This window comes from Hermetia illucens, chromosome 3, assembly GCF_905115235.1.
Source record: "Hermetia illucens chromosome 3, iHerIll2.2.curated.20191125, whole genome shotgun sequence".
Classification (NCBI taxonomy): domain Eukaryota; kingdom Metazoa; phylum Arthropoda; class Insecta; order Diptera; family Stratiomyidae; genus Hermetia; species Hermetia illucens.
This window is the reverse complement of record NC_051851.1, coordinates 175,640,856-175,659,093: the sequence shown is the minus strand read 5'-3', so window position 1 is coordinate 175,659,093 and position 18,238 is coordinate 175,640,856. Positions and strand designations below refer to the sequence as shown.

Sequence of the window (18,238 nt, the reverse complement as noted above, 5' to 3'; positions counted from 1 at the left end):
AGACTTTGGTCCTCCAATATCCGGCATCATCCTTGCTAGAGATGACCTCGCCTTTGTTGCCTTTTCGCGCGCATTGTCCAGGTGCCCCTTGAAGCTCAACTTGACATCGATCATTGCCCTCAGGTATCTAATAATCGATTTTAAAACTACCTCGTGATTAGCAAGTACAGAACTTTGAGGAGCGCCCGCTGTCACAACATATTCCTTCAGCGCGTCGTCCGTCTCGAACCAAAGAAGTCTCTCCGAAAGGTAACTCTCGACTATCTGATCGAAGTAAACAGGGCCATCCAATATAGCCAGGGTGTCCTTAATCCAACCCCATTTGGCTGAGTTAAAGGCATCCCTGACATCCAGCGTTGCCACCGTGCAGCACTTACCAGTGGTTAATGACTCCAAGCCAGTTCTACTACCGACTGTTGACCATGCTCTGCGGGACCCATACTACCGTTCCGATAGACCAGCCGCTAGCTAGACGAAGGTAAGCATCCCGTTGTATATCACCCACTCCTTTTTGGTCACTTCCGATGGACCTAGATTCTCAGTCAAATCTTAGTAAGTGAATTCTCGACAGCACGAATTAGAAGTCCAAGATGCATCCTACAATTTTGTCATGATCGTTATTGATTACAAGCGTCCTCAGTTTGGATGTGATCATTGCGTATTACGCCATTGGTTCAGTTTTTCACTGAAGGATCCAATTCATTTCCTATTGAGCTAAATCCTAATATAAATTTTTGCAGGAAAGAGCAAAGATTGGTGTAGGTAAGGAAAACTTCTTGGACTAGGCTCCTACCCTACCATATCCTGTTCCTAGCCCAGCATCAATCGACCGATGATCAGCATTTTGATAACTTATCGCTAGCCCAGCACCAATTCATTTAGTTTCCCAAACAACTAAGGGGGAGTAAGTTGCTCCCCATTTGGTCCGATCCAGCATTAAGTTGATGCAGACTTAGCACCTCACAATTCTCAGAAAATAATAACAAACGGAAAACAAACTTCATCAAAAGAATATTTTATATTACAAAACGGTAACATAACACCAAAATAACGCCCCTAATCACTATAATATCCCAACTTGTCAGCCTCCGTTAAAATCGTCCTTATTGCCGCGAAAATCTCCTCTGCTGTAGGCCTAATCTGCTCGTAAGGCAAAATAAACAAATCTGGACTACTAGGTGGTCCCCGCAACTCAAAAGTGAACGCAATGGGAATATCTGTTACATTTCTGGCCCAATCCTGACTGCAACCACTTGACGGATAGATGGTCTTGTAAATGCTTCCACTTTTATACTTTTGACCTGAAGTCTCTTCAATAGTTTGGGCGGCTTTCTTTCCTATAGCATCCAAGTCATCAAAGTTGGAAACCTGCTCAGGGGTTCCATAAGGGAACATAATCAACTGCGAATACGAATGGAGTGAGATGAAGGTCTTGATGCGATCAACCAGAACGTGGTCCTTGATGAATTTCATTAAGCTTTTTGTTTCTTCTTCACTACCAGCTGCTGGGCCAGCGAAGTCATATCTGCAAGGGTCAGGACTGGAGCCGGTTTCATTCCAACGGTAAGGGTAGTTCCTGTTCAGATCGACACCTCTGCAGACCCCGAAAAGATTTCGATTCTTTCGCCACATACGGTCATGGTTGAATGTGTAAAGATAGCCATCAACGTTGAATACCGGAAAGATGAACCAATTGAATTCCTCTGCATATTTTTTGATGGTTTCGTTTTGGGATGATATCAGTTCATTGATGATGTAGGTTGCAGTACATGGCGCTATCCATTCTCGTGCATGAATACCACTTTCGAGGAAGACACTCGTCTTTTTAGGATTGTTTCCTATCCTGATGCCTTTGATGTCCCTTCCCTCATGAGACTTTCCGAGGGTTATAACAGATACTTTATCATTATCCTTGGCTAATTGTTCAATCCAGTCATACATAGTCTCTAAATGAAAAAAATGGTCCCAGTCGAATTTATCTGGGGATGCATCTCTTGACAGGATATGTCTCGTCTCTTTATCTATCTTCTCCTGGAAATTGTATGTCTGAAAGAAGAACCTCTTTTAGTTATCCCGGAAATAAGATAATAAAATGGATCTTTACCAGAATCTCATGTTCCACTTCATAAGTCTCCAGAAGATCAGTGATTTCAGCTATTTTGTGCGCTGCTACAAGGACGTTGACTTTTTGTCCAATCTTTTCAGGATGACCGTAGAACTGATAGCTATCGCTCCGGCGCTCGACTTCCTGGAATACTTCAACTTGCTTTTGTTCTGCCAGATGAAGCCGGTAGATCCTATAATTGTCGAATCTTGCTTGGTTTTCAACGACCTTTGCAGGATACGCAGCGACTATTGCCAGTAGCACTACAAGGATGTAGTGAGCGCGCATTTTGAAGAAAGGGCTAGAAAAATATATTTTTAATTAGAAAGGAAAGTTTAGATACGAATATCTGAAGGCAACTATTTAGACATTCGAGTTCAAAAGCCTCCTTTTGGATCACTGAAATAATTCACAAATTCAGTTGATCAGATCAGTGATCGTTATATCACATCTTTTTGGCAAGCGTACTTTCAAGATGTTTCAATTTGTGACTTTCTTAATTTTTTCATTTAACTATCTAATTCGTGTGATGTAATATGACTGATGAGATGGCAAAATGTGATGTTTACTCATAAATATGTATAAATGCTAATAGAATCAAACTGAATACCCAAATATTGATTTTTCTCACTGAATATCTTTATATTATTAAAAATTTCACCGTCATTTGAATCTATCATATGGCTTAGATGTAAAACCAAACTCAAGATACAAATTAACCAAATGAAAGATACCGAAAACATCAACAAACACAGATTGTTTAAAACTATCTCACAAGAAGACTTACCGAAACTTTCTAATCTAAAACTAAGAAGCAGCTGATTCTTAAGTATCTATGGAACTACAGACAACTGCCACAAGGGACCACTGAACCCGCACTATCAATCTGAATTGAAAACAGCACTCAAAAATCTGAGAACTGGTTCTGCGTGAGCTAATTGTATTGGACAGAGCATGCGTGATAACAGAGTCGTGACTGAACAACACAATCAGAGAGAGTGGGCTTTATGCTTTAAATTGCTAAGGTTCTGTAGTTTTCATCAATACAGTAGTTTAAGGTACAGCAATTTATCTAACATTTGAGTATCTTTTCTAGAAAATCTTAGACTCCCATATTATGCTTTATGATAATGTTAAATCATCCCTCCCTTACCCTTGTATTAATATAAAAGTAAGCAGTCGCACTAATTATTTAAGGAAGTCCTGATTTGGTACCCTACATGGTCATGCTATGTGAGAAAACAATCTACATCTTCGGCATAAGTGGGGATATCTTCCCACTCCTCCAGAACAAACCAGAACACAGACCCTACACTATAATCAAATTTTAGTGTCAATCGGATCTTCTATTTTTGAGTAACTCGGATGTAGCAAACTAACAGAGGAACAGACGGACAGACGGACTCGACGGTGCTTGGGATATGACATGTAATTCGGTACGAAACCCTAAAATTTCAAATTAGTTCTATTGAGCTATAGCAAAAGATATTAGTCTAGCATTCAAAGCAACGGAAATCAATAGTTATTTCTTGAACTTGAACTTCCGAAGAAAGAACAATGGATGTGATGGACAATTGATAATGCCGCTTTTTCGGCCCCAAATACTTAGTCAAATATCTTAGTAGCTACAGAGTGTATAGATACAATATTTGAGCAGATATCGCCAATTAAAGAACGCTTCTATTTATTTGTATCATTCGGTGTCACTTTTACATAGGTGCTATCGCGGATACATCTCAAAGTCAAGACAAACCCTTCCGGGGACCAAATAAAGAGCCCCGAAGACTTCCAACTATAATTATTCTTGAAATGCACTATAAAAAGCATACTCTATCCCCGATTATCCCGCATCTTTTTAACGATCCTCTATTTAGATTAAATTCATGACAGTTGTCTTTGTTGATTGATATTTACGGTTCGCATTCTTTCAGCTTTTATCAAGGGGATGGAGCAGCATTAACTTTATAACCAGACATTGAACGGAGAATGGCATTTATTTTATTTTTCTCTGGATTTTATCCCAGAAATTTTTTGGAATCTGATTCAATTTAGCAGATTTAGATATCTAAATTTACATAAAAATTTGTTTTGATTTCAGACATGATTTAAAGAATTTGACTTCGCTTATTTGACTAACCAAAGAGACTGTTGTTGTTTGGATAAGCAACTTTCTGTTCTGGCTTAAAGAAATTATCTGCAAACCTTTGTCCTTCGGCGACTCCGGTAGGTTAGACACCATGGATAGTTGGCATAGATTTTGGTTTTCAATTTTCCTATTTTTCACTATGATCATCATCAACGGCGTAACAAACGGTATCCGGTCTAGGCCTGTCTTCGATATCCCTAAAAGCTGTCTGGTGTTCTGACCTACACCATAGATCCATCCCAAGCAAGGTCTACCTCGTCTTCTTTTTCTACCATAGATATCACCCTTATCAACTTTTCGGGCTGGGTCATCCTCATCCATACGAATTAAGTGATCCAGCAACCGGAACCTATTAAACCAGATCATGGCATCGCTCATAGATTTCTGCGTTATGTAGGCTACCAAATCGTCTATCCTCATATAGGGGGCCGAAAATTCCTCTGATTTTTCTCTCGAAATCAACCAAGAGTTCGCAATTATTCTTGCTAAGAACCCAAGTCTCCGAGGAATACAGGAGGACTGGCAAGATTATTGAAAGGGATGTTTCGAGCGGAACAGTTTTTCTAAGGCTGAAATAGGCTCTGTAAGCTGCTAACAACCATGCGTGCATTTCATTGTCATAGCTTTTATCGGTTGTGATTTGCGACCCTAGGTATGGGAACTTATTACCCTAGGTGGCCTTGAAATCGATAAAAATATGGGGCAACTGATGTCCATATTCTAACAGTGTTTTCATCACTTGTGGCAGAAAGAAAATCTGATCTGCTGTTGTTTCTTCTATACTTGGTGGTGACAGTATTTGTCCGTCGTCTTCAGTTGGCGGGACCACTCTGATGTTCTGGATGTTCAGGAGTTCATCAAAGTACTCAACCAAATCGTTATTCCGTTGTTATTGCCGGGTTTGTCGTTATAAAGTCCATGCTGTCCGAGGACCCTTCGTGTAGGATTGTCAGCTCTACCCAACCCCCAACCTAGAAGGCACACTCCAATGGTGCAATGTACTCCAATGGTGACGAACTTGAAAGGCCCTAATTCCCAATTTTTGTCAATTCACTGAAGAGTTCCAATCTATTGGTTGATAGTAGTCGTTTCAAAAGTTCACCTTCAACACACCCCGCCCTCACTTTCTCTACAGATCTTGGTCCTTGTTTTGATAACGAGGGTGTACATAATTCGGAAAAGCTCCGACTTATAAAAATCTAATTGCCTTGTTCAAGGAAAAAAGCCATTGCTTCCATTGAATCCATCATGCAAATAGAGCAGAGCTCGTCTGAAAGTTAACATTCCTCGAAATGAATTCGGGGAACTTTCAAATAGAAAAATGGCTATAATGCTTCTTACATTCCGACTCAACCTACTAGTTGCTTGTTGGGGCTGTCCCGTGGTAAACTGCATCTGATCATAGTTGATCTCACCATGCCTTCTCAATTTCGACACCTTGATACTGGGAATGGATCGTTTTTGTCCCCTGCTCAACAAATCCTCTCTTTCGGCATATTTTACGTGCCGAACATAGAAGGAACAAGCCGGATCATCTATATCATCTCAACGGGCAAAATGCCGACCGTCATTATTCCGACTAGCATGTAGGTGACTTCGTCTGAGACGGTTCAACCATAGCATCCTCTTAGAGTGGTCCTCCTATAAACTGCCTCACCCTTTGACTATTGAATATGTTAGGTCAGATAGTTCTCCAAACTGCCTGCGGAGACGATTCTGCCACGGCTGGAAAGCACTCTGAAACTCCTCGATTGGAATGCCTCTCAGGGACCTAGTAACTTGAGTTTGAATGTTGTCCACCGACTCCGAGTGCTTTCCCTGCTTTTTTAGTCAGGAGAACAAAAAAAAAGCCACATGGAGTCAAGTCAGGGCTTTAAGTAGGCTGGAGTACCACGGAGGCCTTGTTCTGGGTCAGGAAATTGACAACGTTGAAGGCCGTGTAGCTAGGGGCATTGTCGTGGTGGAGCTTGAAAACGACTTTGATACCAGGCCTGACGCGAACGACCCGTCGTTTTAGTCTCTTGAGCAACTCCAAATAAAAGACTGCGTTGACAGTTTGTCCTTGCGGTATGAACTCAAAATGAACGATTTCTCTGACGTCAGGCTGTTGTTGGGCGTCCAGAACGAGGCTCAGCAGTGACCTTCTACCACCTTCCGCGTTGAGATCTCGGAATACATCCTACCTTTAAGGCCTCTTAAGGCATTTAATAAGTTTCCGTTGCATTTTTCCAAAGTTGCACACAAAAATTGATGTTTCAGTGAGCGCTCCATTACGCAGTGACACAATCGAAAAACAAACTTCACGCAAAGCCACGTCCTAACACTGCTACTGTCCAGAGCAAACTAAGTTAGGGCACATTTGAAAGGGCAGAATCCCCTCCACAATCTCTCTGAGGCTCTACAACAGTGGTGTAGCACAGAGCCCTGTGGATCATCCGGAAGGACAATAAATTTTCCCGGTCAATTATCTGCATCGTACCAGAACCCTCTTCCTGCTAGATAGCTGGCCATAAACGCAACTAAATAACTAGGTGCACCGCTCATCGTAAGAGACCTCATTATTATATTCCCATTGACCAAGTTGAATTCATTTTGCATATCAAGGGTAATCCCTGCGCAATATTTGCTAGAACTATCCTTTCCCTGCACTGCATTTTCAGTCAAGCCAGTTTGACTCCGTGAATGGTTTCGCTTATTTGGCTAACCAATGAGACTGCTGTTGTTTGGAAAAGCAGCTCTCTGTTCTGACTTAAACAAAATATTTTCAGGCCTTTGTCCTTCAGTGATTCCAATACATTCATCTTATATGGGGTAATCGAAAGAAGTTTGAGGTACTGGAAGCAACAGAGCCATTGACACTTGAATCCTGGGGAGAACTTATTATCTTTTTTTCACCGACAAACCAACTTAAAAGGATTTTCTTTTGACCATCCTTGGTGACCTTAAGACACATCTTCTTCGTTTCGGGTATATTCTTTGATTCACTTGCCCGTCTTTGATTCACTTCCGCGTCTTTCGTTTGAGCGAATGCTCGGCGGCTAACTTCCAGTGGTGATATTGACGATCGGCAGGCTATTGAGTGGATCTTGAGTCGCGTGGTTTTTGGTATGCAGATCAGGTAAAAATTTAAGATACCAATAAACTTCCGGAGCTCCTTCGCGGTTTTTAGTTTAGGATAATTGAAGAATGCGCTGAGATTATCCTGAGACGGCAGGATACCAGGTCTCGAAGTTAAATAGGTGAGAAAATGGACCTGCTATTTACCTAACTTGCACTTTGTCAGATTCACGACTACACTATATTGCTGCAACTGCCCGAACCATTGTTTAACATGTTCGCGGTATTCTTCTTCCCGCGATGGGCTCGTCGTCGATATATGCGTCGATGGAGCCAATACCATAGAGAATGCCATTGAAAAGGCGCTGAAATGTTTGCGCAGTGTTTTTGAAACCAAAGCTCGTGATTGGAAACCCGGAGAGACCGAAAAGCCATGTTCGGAATATCCGCTTCAGAGGCGACTACTTGGTTTTAAGCGGGAACAAGGTCGATCTTAGAATATATCGAGGTCTCCTGCAGCGACTGCAAGAAGTCGTGTACATGCGGTGCAGGATATTTATCGGGTATCGTACGTGGATTGAGAGAATGGTAGTCACCACATGGCCGGCAGTTGGAGTTTTTCTTCGTTACCATGTAAAGCAGTGCTAACAGCCCAGATGAAGGCCGCCCGTCGGTTGGGTGCGAGTCGTCGAAATTTCGCGGTAGACAGTTGTCCTCGGGTTTTCTCGATAAATTGCCGAATGTGGAGGTGGCATCAGGTGGCGTGATATCTGGGTACCTAGCCAAAAGCTGGTGGTATGTTGACGAGCCCGAGGTAACTTTAATGCTAGGACTGTCGTATTCTAGAACGTCATCTTGCGACGAGACTTTTCTGGTTTTGTCGATAAATTGGTCGCCTTGCATGTCGACTAGCAATCCATAATTGAATAGAAAGCTTACATCAATAATAGGACAGATCCCTTCCACGATGGCAAAGTACCCTAAGAAAACTGTTCGTGCATGACTGTCGGTAATAAAAGAGGGACGAAGTGTAACGGTCGCGTAGCCTGCGGCTGTTAGCAAGGCCCTACGCATTTTCGGAACTGAGCACAGCGACCTGCACTTTTTCGCCTCACAGCGCGAATGACTACAGCTTTGGCGGAGGTCGAGCCTGAGCTTGGCCCCCGTAGCGGAAGGCTCAATGCGCACCGCGGAGAATTGTGCCACTTGACTAACGGTCGATTCAAACACTGCATCCGGCAGACCATTTACTTTGTCCAGGGGCTGATCCTTTTGAGTTGCCAAAATACCCTGGATGATAGAGGATAATCAGCTCATCCATGCCGTACGAAGAGCTGCTCTACTGACTAATGTTCCTGCGATATACCCCCTTCAAGCAGCTGACGTATACGCTGTCGCAGTGATACGAACACTTGACATAAAAAAGTTGTCTTACACTTTTGCCATCACCCACACTGAATTTTATTGCGGCGAATTTGGTAAGAAGGGGTATATAGGCTACAATATAAAGCATAACCCTACCAGGTTTGGTTGAAATTGCACCTCTACTAACAATGGACAGGACAGCTGAAAAGGAAAAGGTTCAGAAACCGTTGATGTGCGGTGTGGAGTTAGTTGCGCTGAAAAGTGGCACTGGCCTCCACACAACTGCATTGAAGAGGCGAATCAATCAGAATATTCCATCGTAACCTGAGGTCAGCAGATAAGCAATTGGCGAATGGTGGACGATAGAAGTGAGCTAGTTACACAACAAAAGGCAAGAGTGTAAGCTGATATCAGGTTTTATGATCAGACGGAATCGATAACATGTCTCCTTACTCCGCCGGTAATCCAACGCCTGATCTTCCATCCTCTCTGATTAAGTAGATTTTCGTTTTTCATTAAATACAGAAAAGGCAAACAATAGCTTATCATCATCATCAACGGCGCAATAACCGGTATCCGGTCTAGCCCTGCCTTAATAAGCAACTCCAGACATCCCGGTTTTGTACAGAGGTCCACCAATTCTTCTTCTTTTTTGCCTTCTTCGACTGTCAAGTACTTTTTGATTGGAAACTTGATAGCGCTAGCGTTTTCGGTATCATTTTGCCAGCTACTAAAATTTCAGTCCCCTTCCTCAAAGTATTCGTAACCTCTTTTTGTTGTTTGGAAATCTATTTGTTTCCCAGTTGTTTCCCCTCCTTTTCCTGAATCTTCTTCTTTATCCTTCTTCTTCTGCGAGTGTTTGACTGCATTATCCTGGATTTTAGAGAATTTTAGGGGTTTTCGTGAATTCTTTTGAAATGATGATGTGTACCGGAAGGTTGAAAGAAATCGGGAATGTGCTTCAAGGTAACCAAAAACAAACTCGTTGTTTTGAAGAAAAAAATGACGCTTACTCGGGCAATATTCCCATTCCGGCATGTCTCACCGTATTTTCAACAAACACGCTGATAAACAGATTCCATGCTATGCTTCTACTGCCGATCACCCGAGGATCATATGCGGAAGTGAAAGGAAGAGTTCCAAAGACGGTATGCAGCGATGATGGCAACAACTGTTCCATAGTTTCTGTCCGTTGCATGAGCCTTCGTAGATTTTGAGTGGTCGGCGTAGGGGAATGAACAACAACTCTTTGGGTCTGCGGAAGTTAAGCACGGTAACAACGTTCCCGTGATCTCAAACTTTCATAAGATTCAAGAGGACTCATTACCTGTCCCATCCACAAAAAGGATGATAGATTGCGTTGTGAAAACTACAGAGGCATTTCACTAGTCTGTTCGTCCTATAAATTACTAAAGAAAATTCTACCAAAGCGTTTTTAGGACGGGTCGCTTCACAAGCGACCTGCTTTTTACGTTAAATTAATTCTGCAAAAGTAATGGGAATATAACGTTGACGTGTTCCAAACCTTTGTCGACTTCAAGCAGATATACGACAGTATAGATCGTGGAGTACAACATAATGCTACAATTTGGTATATCAGCTAAGCTAGTACGACTGACGCAGATGACTCCATCTCACATGTCAGGATCCAGAACAGATTGACAGACTAGCGCCAACGCTCTTCAACCAAGCACTCGAATACGCTATCCAAGCAATTGATGCCAATACCAGCGGAACGCTACTCATTAAGTTGGCACAATTTTTAGTGTTCGCAGATGACATCAACATCATCTTCCGAAAACTGACCGACGCAGAGGAACTTCCACATATTCTTGGCACCTACCAAATAAGTTGGACAACACATCAATGAGGACAAAACGAAAATGACGATGCAATCTCGGCCCTTCCCATAATGAAATCCAAGCATAGGCATAGAAACACAGAGATCCGCGTATACAAAATCATCATAGGACCATTACTACTTTACGAGCGCGAAATCTGGACCTTATCCCAAGCCGCCGAAAATTTGCTAAACCCACTTGATGGAAAGTCCTTCGGTGAATTTTCGGAGCAGTTCGCGACCGTGATGAATGGCGCATCCGGTACAAATGAACTGTACGATGAGCTAGAAGTCTCGAAATTCGTTAAACTATAACCCCCTCAGGGAGCAGGGTATGCGCAACTGCTGGGCTTCCAAGATAGGAGAACGTGGTCACGTAACCAGGATAATTGGAGGACAACGATCTAGTTGCCCAAGCCCCAATGACGGGCTGTAGTGCCACGATGATGTAGAATAAAAGAACTTCAACGTCAAGAAGCACTAGAACTTCATCTTCCTTCACTTCACTTATCAAATGGAGGACTTGAGTTTTCGATCGATTTCGTCCCAAAGGTTCCATCACCAACCAACCAGCTGTCATACGGAATTTTGTATAGTTAACTCAGTCTCAAGGAAATTTGCTTTAATTAAGCGAGGTTTCGAACAGAATGATAATTACAAAATAGTAATGACTTGATAGATTGTGAAATGGCCAAATGACCATCTAAGGTGGCCAAAGTCACCTAACAAGATAGTTTTCCCAAAAATCAAATAAAATGACGAAATGGATCCTGAAGATTTAACCTCATTTAATGCAGGTCCACTGAAGTGCCCCCTAAGCTTACCAGTCTGAGTAATGTAGGGAGAAGGGTGGTTTCCACACGTCAGTCCCTCTCTTGTCATTGTCAAAAATGGCGCCCAACGTGGGTCCATTGTACGTTAAGTCTCATTTCGATTTACCTGCCGACAACAGCCTATTCAGACTCCCAACTTCATTTTGGTATGTTGCATAGAGATGTATTAATTTCAGAACTTTGTTTCCGCCTAGTTTCACATGCACTTGACTTCGTTTTTTAAACTTTGGATCACACGTCTTTTCCCCATGAAGCAAGTATTCTTAAGTCCCTTTCGCATCTCGTAATCCATTGTGTCATTAGATCTCGGGGGAAGTACAGGTTTAGATACAACACAAGGTAACAGCGACCTGAGGAGTCTGGTCCAAAAAAGACGACCTCGCTTCCAAGTGAGACAACAATTGAAGAAAAATGACCCTTTTGCACATTAGTTTGTCGAAAAAAATCATATTACTCCTGCAAATAACGTAGCATAATCTTCAATCTTTTATGAAATATAAATGTATAAATTGAAAAATAAATACCTCTTCAGTATGTGAATGAACGTGAACTGTAATTATAGCAAATAAATAATAACTTACTGGACATAACTCACTAAAGGTTAGCAATTATTCCACCAACTAAAAACTGATAAGCTATCAAACATTTCCATTATCATCGAGAATTTTCCTCTAAATGAAGTTGCAAGTTGAAATAGATGTGCTTACATGACCCACGCAATCAAGTACAATTAAGAAGAACTGTGGCACTTTCTTGTAACAACTTAGAAGTAGAAACTTGATAACGATATCAGTACGAGCGAGTACAGTGTGATTGTAATTCGTCTTAGCATTCAAGTATTAGAATAATATACGGAATCGCAGATGTCCTTATTATCTTTATCTTTAAAGTTTTTTTTATATATCTCCCTACTTTAGACCTAATCTTGTACAAGTGACAGGCCTACAGCATGGAGACAAGCATTCAAACAAACAGAAAATGCTCATGGCTCAACTTAGATTCGAACCCGGTCACCAAACTAAAAGGGATGGCGCTCAGCGAAAACCGATCACGTGCCTGTCTATCTTCATTATTTCATTTTCAGTCAATCCTATAAAATCCCTCATTTTATGATCAATTCCAACAAGCATAAACCATATGTCACAAAATTACATAACTTAAACTGGAAATAATCATTCAACTTTAACTTCAGCCCGAGCACCACCGGTTCAAATTTCGACACTCACCACCCACCCCGTCCCACCAGCCCAACTTTCTAATGATGTAAATTAACCGAACGAGCTTCGCTTCTGCAATTTCTCTCATTCACAAAACTCAGTTTAACAGCCATCAACCATTCTACAATCGTCGTTTCCTGGCTTCATGGTGTCGTCTTCATCATTTGTTCCAAAAATCCTCGGCATCTTTCCATCTTCAACTCCCATCATCACCCTCGTCATAAGACGTACGACAAAATGTTGGGTAATAAATTCTCCTCGTCACTAATGTAAAGATTTACAACATTTTAGAGTCCTTATAAGCAAAAAGGACTTCACTCTGTACATAGTTTATTGCTTAGAGTTTTAGGAGGCAACCGAGCACCCAGAGTCCTCGTCTGAAGCTGGAAGGCAGAAGCAGGAAGGCACCATGGATTTTATGCTCAAGATTTTTGTCAAAGGCTTTTGTTGGGCTTTTTTTACGATCGTCCTTGTAGTTTAAATAACGGATGAAACTGGTTGCAATCATGATGACAATGAACTTGGTAACGAGACTTTAATGATTGGGATGAGGTTCTTTTTTGTCCGGGATGCATGGAACAAAGTGCTCATAAATTTCAATTTGTTTACAAGTGAATTTAAGGACCATTTTGCAGTAGTTTGAGCTGGTGGACAACAGAATTGAAAGTAGGTGCGAAATATGAACACCACGGTAATAACAATAAATTGTTAGTTGTTTTGGCAGACTGAGAATCTTGAAGGTTTAGGAATAGTAGTGACCGCACCTCTAGTTAGCTACTTCTGCACATGATGTGGGTATGAGACACGGACGGCTCTGAGCTTCTGAAGTCCTTGTGGCTTCAGCGACTGCTGGAGGGCATGCTGACCACACTAGTGTGTACCAACGGTGATCCCATAGAGGGGCACACGCGTCCTGTTGTCGCGGAGGTGTCGCGAGAGGCCGCCGAATTGAGAAGACCAACAGCTGCGCGTACGGCTAATGTGGCAGCACTGCGCTGGAGGCAACAGTTGCAAACACGGTCGACGTCTGCCCCAAGAAATGGGCGTTCGAATAACCATGCGCCGTAATCGGTATCGAACTCAAAAGTGTGCTAATACCATCGTAGGATTGCGGAGCAGTCCATTAAATGTACCAGAACTTTTCTCGCTAATCCAAAAAATTGAGTTGGCTATGGCGTTTCCTTTTGGCTGACATCAGTCTCCCCATATGCGCAGACTTCCTATGTTGCTATGGATTGTTAGTGGATATGCAGCATAGATGAACCCCACAACCTTGCTTAGATTGTCAAGGAAAATTTCAACCTGCTCACCCAGCACTCTTTCTATCATTTTTCATATAGACATTGTCGACCCACGTATTCACGTACTTCTCCAAAAATACCGCAATGTTACTACCAATCGTAGTCTCTCTCATTCAGTTAAACATGATGTTCAGCACCACACCATCAGTACTGACTACCCAATCTTCTCAAAGGTGCGTCCTTTACCACATCAGAAGCCCGCCGTTGAGCGAAACAAGTCTGAACGGCTAGCAGAGTATATGCGGATTTATCAACAGCAGTTGGTCATCCCCACTTCATCTTGTCGCCTGAACGCTCAGACAATTTGGGACCGATACCTCACCTCACTCATCCAAGACTTACCGCATTATTTAGCAAACAATCGTGTCTTCGCTACCTTTTATCACGCCCAAGCTTACCCGGACTCTTCAAGTTTAAACAGATGATTTTTGGCAAGCGCAATGCGGCGCAAACCTTCCAGAGATTCATCCTCTCTTTACTTGCTTGGACCTCTGTTTTGCCACTTGGATGACATTCTGGTTTCATTTGCCCACCGAATCCGAGTATGGGGCACAAATCGAGTGCATTTTTTAACGTTTCTTTGACAATGGCTTATGTCTCAACGTTAAAAAGTGATAATTTTTCTAGCAACAGGTTAAATTTCCAAGCGATTCCACCAACTTTCACAGCATACAACCAGAACCAGACAAGGTGAAGGCGATCGGGAGTTTTTCCACTACCAAAGACAGTAATAGGCCTTAGAGGGTTCTTGGATATGGTGAACTGTTGATTCCTGCCAGAAGTCTCTTTCCACTAGGCTTTACTTAACGCCTTTCTATCTGGTCCTAAAACCAAATAATCGCGGGAGCTTGCGTGGTCTTCAGGAACCGTTTAAGCATTTAAAATAAGCAAGCAGCAGCTGGTAGACGCTACACTTTTGGCTTTACCTCAATAAGATACACCCCTAGCTATGTTCCTCGAGGCCTTAAACATTGTAGTAGGCACTGCTTTTTATCAGATGGTGAACTAAATCTGGCAACCGTCGTGTTTCTTCGCAAAACAGTTGAATCGCGCTTAACAGAATTACAGCGCCTATGATCGTGAATTACCAGCTGCATATCTGAGCATCAATTCGTTTTTCCATAGACCATAACACTCTTTCCATAGACCATAACCTTCTGACATATGCCTTAAGGCAGAAACCCGACAAAGCGTCTCCTCACTAATTTCGGTACTAAGCCTACATTAGGTAGTTTACTTCGAAGATTCAACATGTGCTCGGTAAAGACAAATTGGTCGCTGATACTTTGTCTTGGGTCTTCGAGGCCGATACCCTAGCCGCTGCTGACTTTTCGGCAATCGCTGTGGCCCAAAAGGATGACGCAGTTCTTCAGAGCCTGCAGTCGAACTCCAAATGCAAGATTACGGAGCACTCCACGTTCGGCTCGTCTTCCTCTATCTACTGCGAGATCTCCAAAGAGGGACCTAGGTCACATATCCCGACCGCTTTTTGTAAGGATATGTTTCGCTTGGTGCACGTTCTTTCGCATCCTAGCATTCGGACAACGAACCGACTAGTCTCCAGCAATTATTTCTGGCCGTCCATGAACAAAGACGTGAATTCTTGGCTCAGAGAATGTTTCGCATGCCTATAAGGTTATTGGGCATGCCAAGAAAGAATTGAGTGTATTCCCTAAAACAACAAAACGCTTCCATAGAGTGAGAAGTGATGAATTCTACAAATATTGCCCCACAATCATTGAGCCGCGTTATGAAATTGCTTCACGCATTAATGCAACCTGGATGAAGTGGCGTTCCACAACTGGTGTCCTTTCTGATCGACGTATCAACGAACGTCTCAAATCTAAAATTTATCGCAATGTCGTCCGTCCAGTCGCTCTCTATGGTTCTGAGTGTTGGCCGATCATAAAAGACAATGAACGGCGTCTTGCGGTAATGGAGACGAAGATGCTACGTTGGACTAGTGGCGTCACACGTTTAGATCACATCCGAAATGAGGATATCCGCGATCGTTATGGGGTTGCACCGATCGTGGAAAAGTTCCACGGTTAATCGGCGGCCTGAGGCAATACCTTTGAAGGCCGTTGCAGCAAAGTCATGTGCTGAGGCCCTTTGTCTAGAGTGCATTTCCCGCTTTGGTGTTCGCCCGTTATTATCATGGACCAGGGAATGCAATTCAAATCCACTTTTTTATCAAAGCCCGGAAAGCTCCTGGGATTCAAATATCAGCGGACAACCGCATACCATCCGAAGTCTAAAAGGATGCTGAAACATTGGCATCGAGCGCTAGAACCAACCATTATGGCACGCGAAAAGTCGCCCTAGTCACAGGTCTTGCCTTTCTTTCCGCCTGACCTCCGAACAGTCATCCGTGAGGAGTTTGCTGCCAGCCCTGCTGATCTGGTCTACGGGGAGCACCTATTCGGCCACCCAGTCCTCGACAAGTGAAGCGGACTTGTATTGGCCGGACTGTTGTGCCTGCTACGGGAGGCCATTCTCAGATTCAAGCCGCCTCTGCCATCTTGTCACTCAGGAACAACGGTCCACACACCTGGGGAGTTGGAAGTCTGCACCCATGTTTTGATGAGGGGTGATACTCCTCAGAGGGCGCTGCAACCACATACGAGAGTTCCTATGAGGTCCTCGAAAACTCGGGGTTTGATAAATGCTACGCGAATATAGAGCAAAAGGGAAAAGTACTAGCACGGTAGTTTTGCAAAAATGTTGGATGTTGTTTCAGTGGATTGAGTTTTCCATTGCTTTGTTTGCACTTAAAGCAATTGCTAATGGCAACAGGATTTTTCTGGTGTTGTAGGGTTATTGAAAATATCTTGGTTTTCCTGAATGAGTTGTTTTGAAATCAGCTACCCGATAGAAGAGCTATAAGAGATTTACTATTCAAAAACCTCATCGGTTTTGGTTGACCCAAGAAATAAGGCCTGTTTTTAAAGGATGAAAACCATGTCAAGGATCGATGGGAAGCATGGATATAATAATTTGAAAGTAATAAGACACTTCTTTTCCAGTAATTTCTGGTTCGTTAAATTCTAGCGATCGTTATGGGGTTGCACCAATCGTGGAAAAATTGCGAGAGAGGCGTCTTCTTACTTTTTTCCGTCTTCCTGTTTCCTGCTTGCTGCAATTTTTTATTTGCATTCATGAATTCGTATCTGTCTCTGTTCAAATCCCCCGCTTCTCATCTCATCTCATCTCTGTGTCAGCGCAGACTGTTTGTGTAAATTTACAGCGGTTCTCTATCAACATCACCGCTTGACGTTTTTCATATCATTTTGACGCGCAATTCGCTGTTTACTGTTTTCTCTTTTTCGTTTCGTTTTCATTTTCTTTCTTCTCATCCTGCTTGGTGCGGGCAATAAAATTAATCAAAATCAATCTTCCGTTTTGTTGTTGATATCATTTCGTTCTCACCCAACCATGAGTTTGGTTGAATGTCGAAAGAAGTCCGGTCCCAGTGTTTTCTAAGAACGCGTTTTTCAGATATTATTTTTGAAGCGTTTCTCGAACAGTCTCCTAAACAAAAATGTAAAGAAATGTGCTTCTTCAGTTTTGTGATCCATCTGTCAGACCCCTGCTAATTAACGATAAAACTGACAATTGTTAAAGGGTATGACCACACTTAATGGGTTAGGGATGGCGTGGCAGGATAGGAATGTCGGTGGAAGTGTTTTTTTTTTCAACTTTCTTTCCAATTTAACTCCGCATTCATCATTCTGATGGGATCCTAATGCACTAAAAACTAAGGTACACAAAGTTATTTTACATCACATGGCGGTTGATCGGATTAAAGTGTCAAAAAAGAACCTTTCAAGGCTTCCTCGACGAGGCACTTGAGTGGAGCTGCACCTAGGTGCTGGTGGATGTATTCAGTCAACTTAGGCCACGTTTCTGAAGGTGGTAGCGGGGGATTTCCATGATCATAATTAACCACAGTCTACCTGGTCATCCCTAAGTTCCTAGATCTAGATGGATTCATTACCGGGTTACTCACTCCAGTCTAGACTGCTTTAGTGGAATCGATTGGAATGTAAGGCCAAATGTTATTGCGCGCCGACGAAGAAGTCAAGCATTTTTTTCAGCCATCGATCGACGGTTGCCCAACTTCTATGCTAATTTTGAATCTGGTGATTAATGATACATCCAAACTGCGTCATAGATTATGATTCATATGCAGGCCCCTTTTCTACTAAATATTCTGGGAGCCCCGAGAGACCTGGAAATATACCAGTCCATATTCGGTCAAGGGAGCGAGAACTCGCAGAACTGGAAGTCATGTGCAATGATAACTTGACTGACTGAAGTGATAAGACCACTCTCACTCTCATCCTTGGCTTTAAGTTCATAACCTTCAAGACGC

General features: G+C 42.6%; 2 protein-coding genes across 2 annotated transcripts in view; one reads left to right on the top strand and one right to left on the bottom strand.

The window, feature by feature from the left end:
• LOC119650585 (uncharacterized protein DDB_G0284459) overlaps positions 1-18,238 on the top strand; it is a 268,771-nt gene that overhangs the window by 31,726 nt on the left and 218,807 nt on the right. The gene's annotated exons all lie outside the window — the stretch shown is intronic.
• Positions 1,000-3,040, bottom strand: LOC119650586 (zinc carboxypeptidase). The gene is made up of 3 exons (XM_038053422.1): positions 2,892-3,040; positions 2,105-2,405; positions 1,000-2,046 (listed from the first exon to the last, which is right to left on the bottom strand). Exons 2-3 carry the CDS (start codon positions 2,390-2,392, stop codon positions 1,057-1,059), a joined length of 1,278 nt encoding a protein of 425 aa, XP_037909350.1. The 5' UTR covers positions 2,393-2,405; positions 2,892-3,040; the 3' UTR covers positions 1,000-1,056.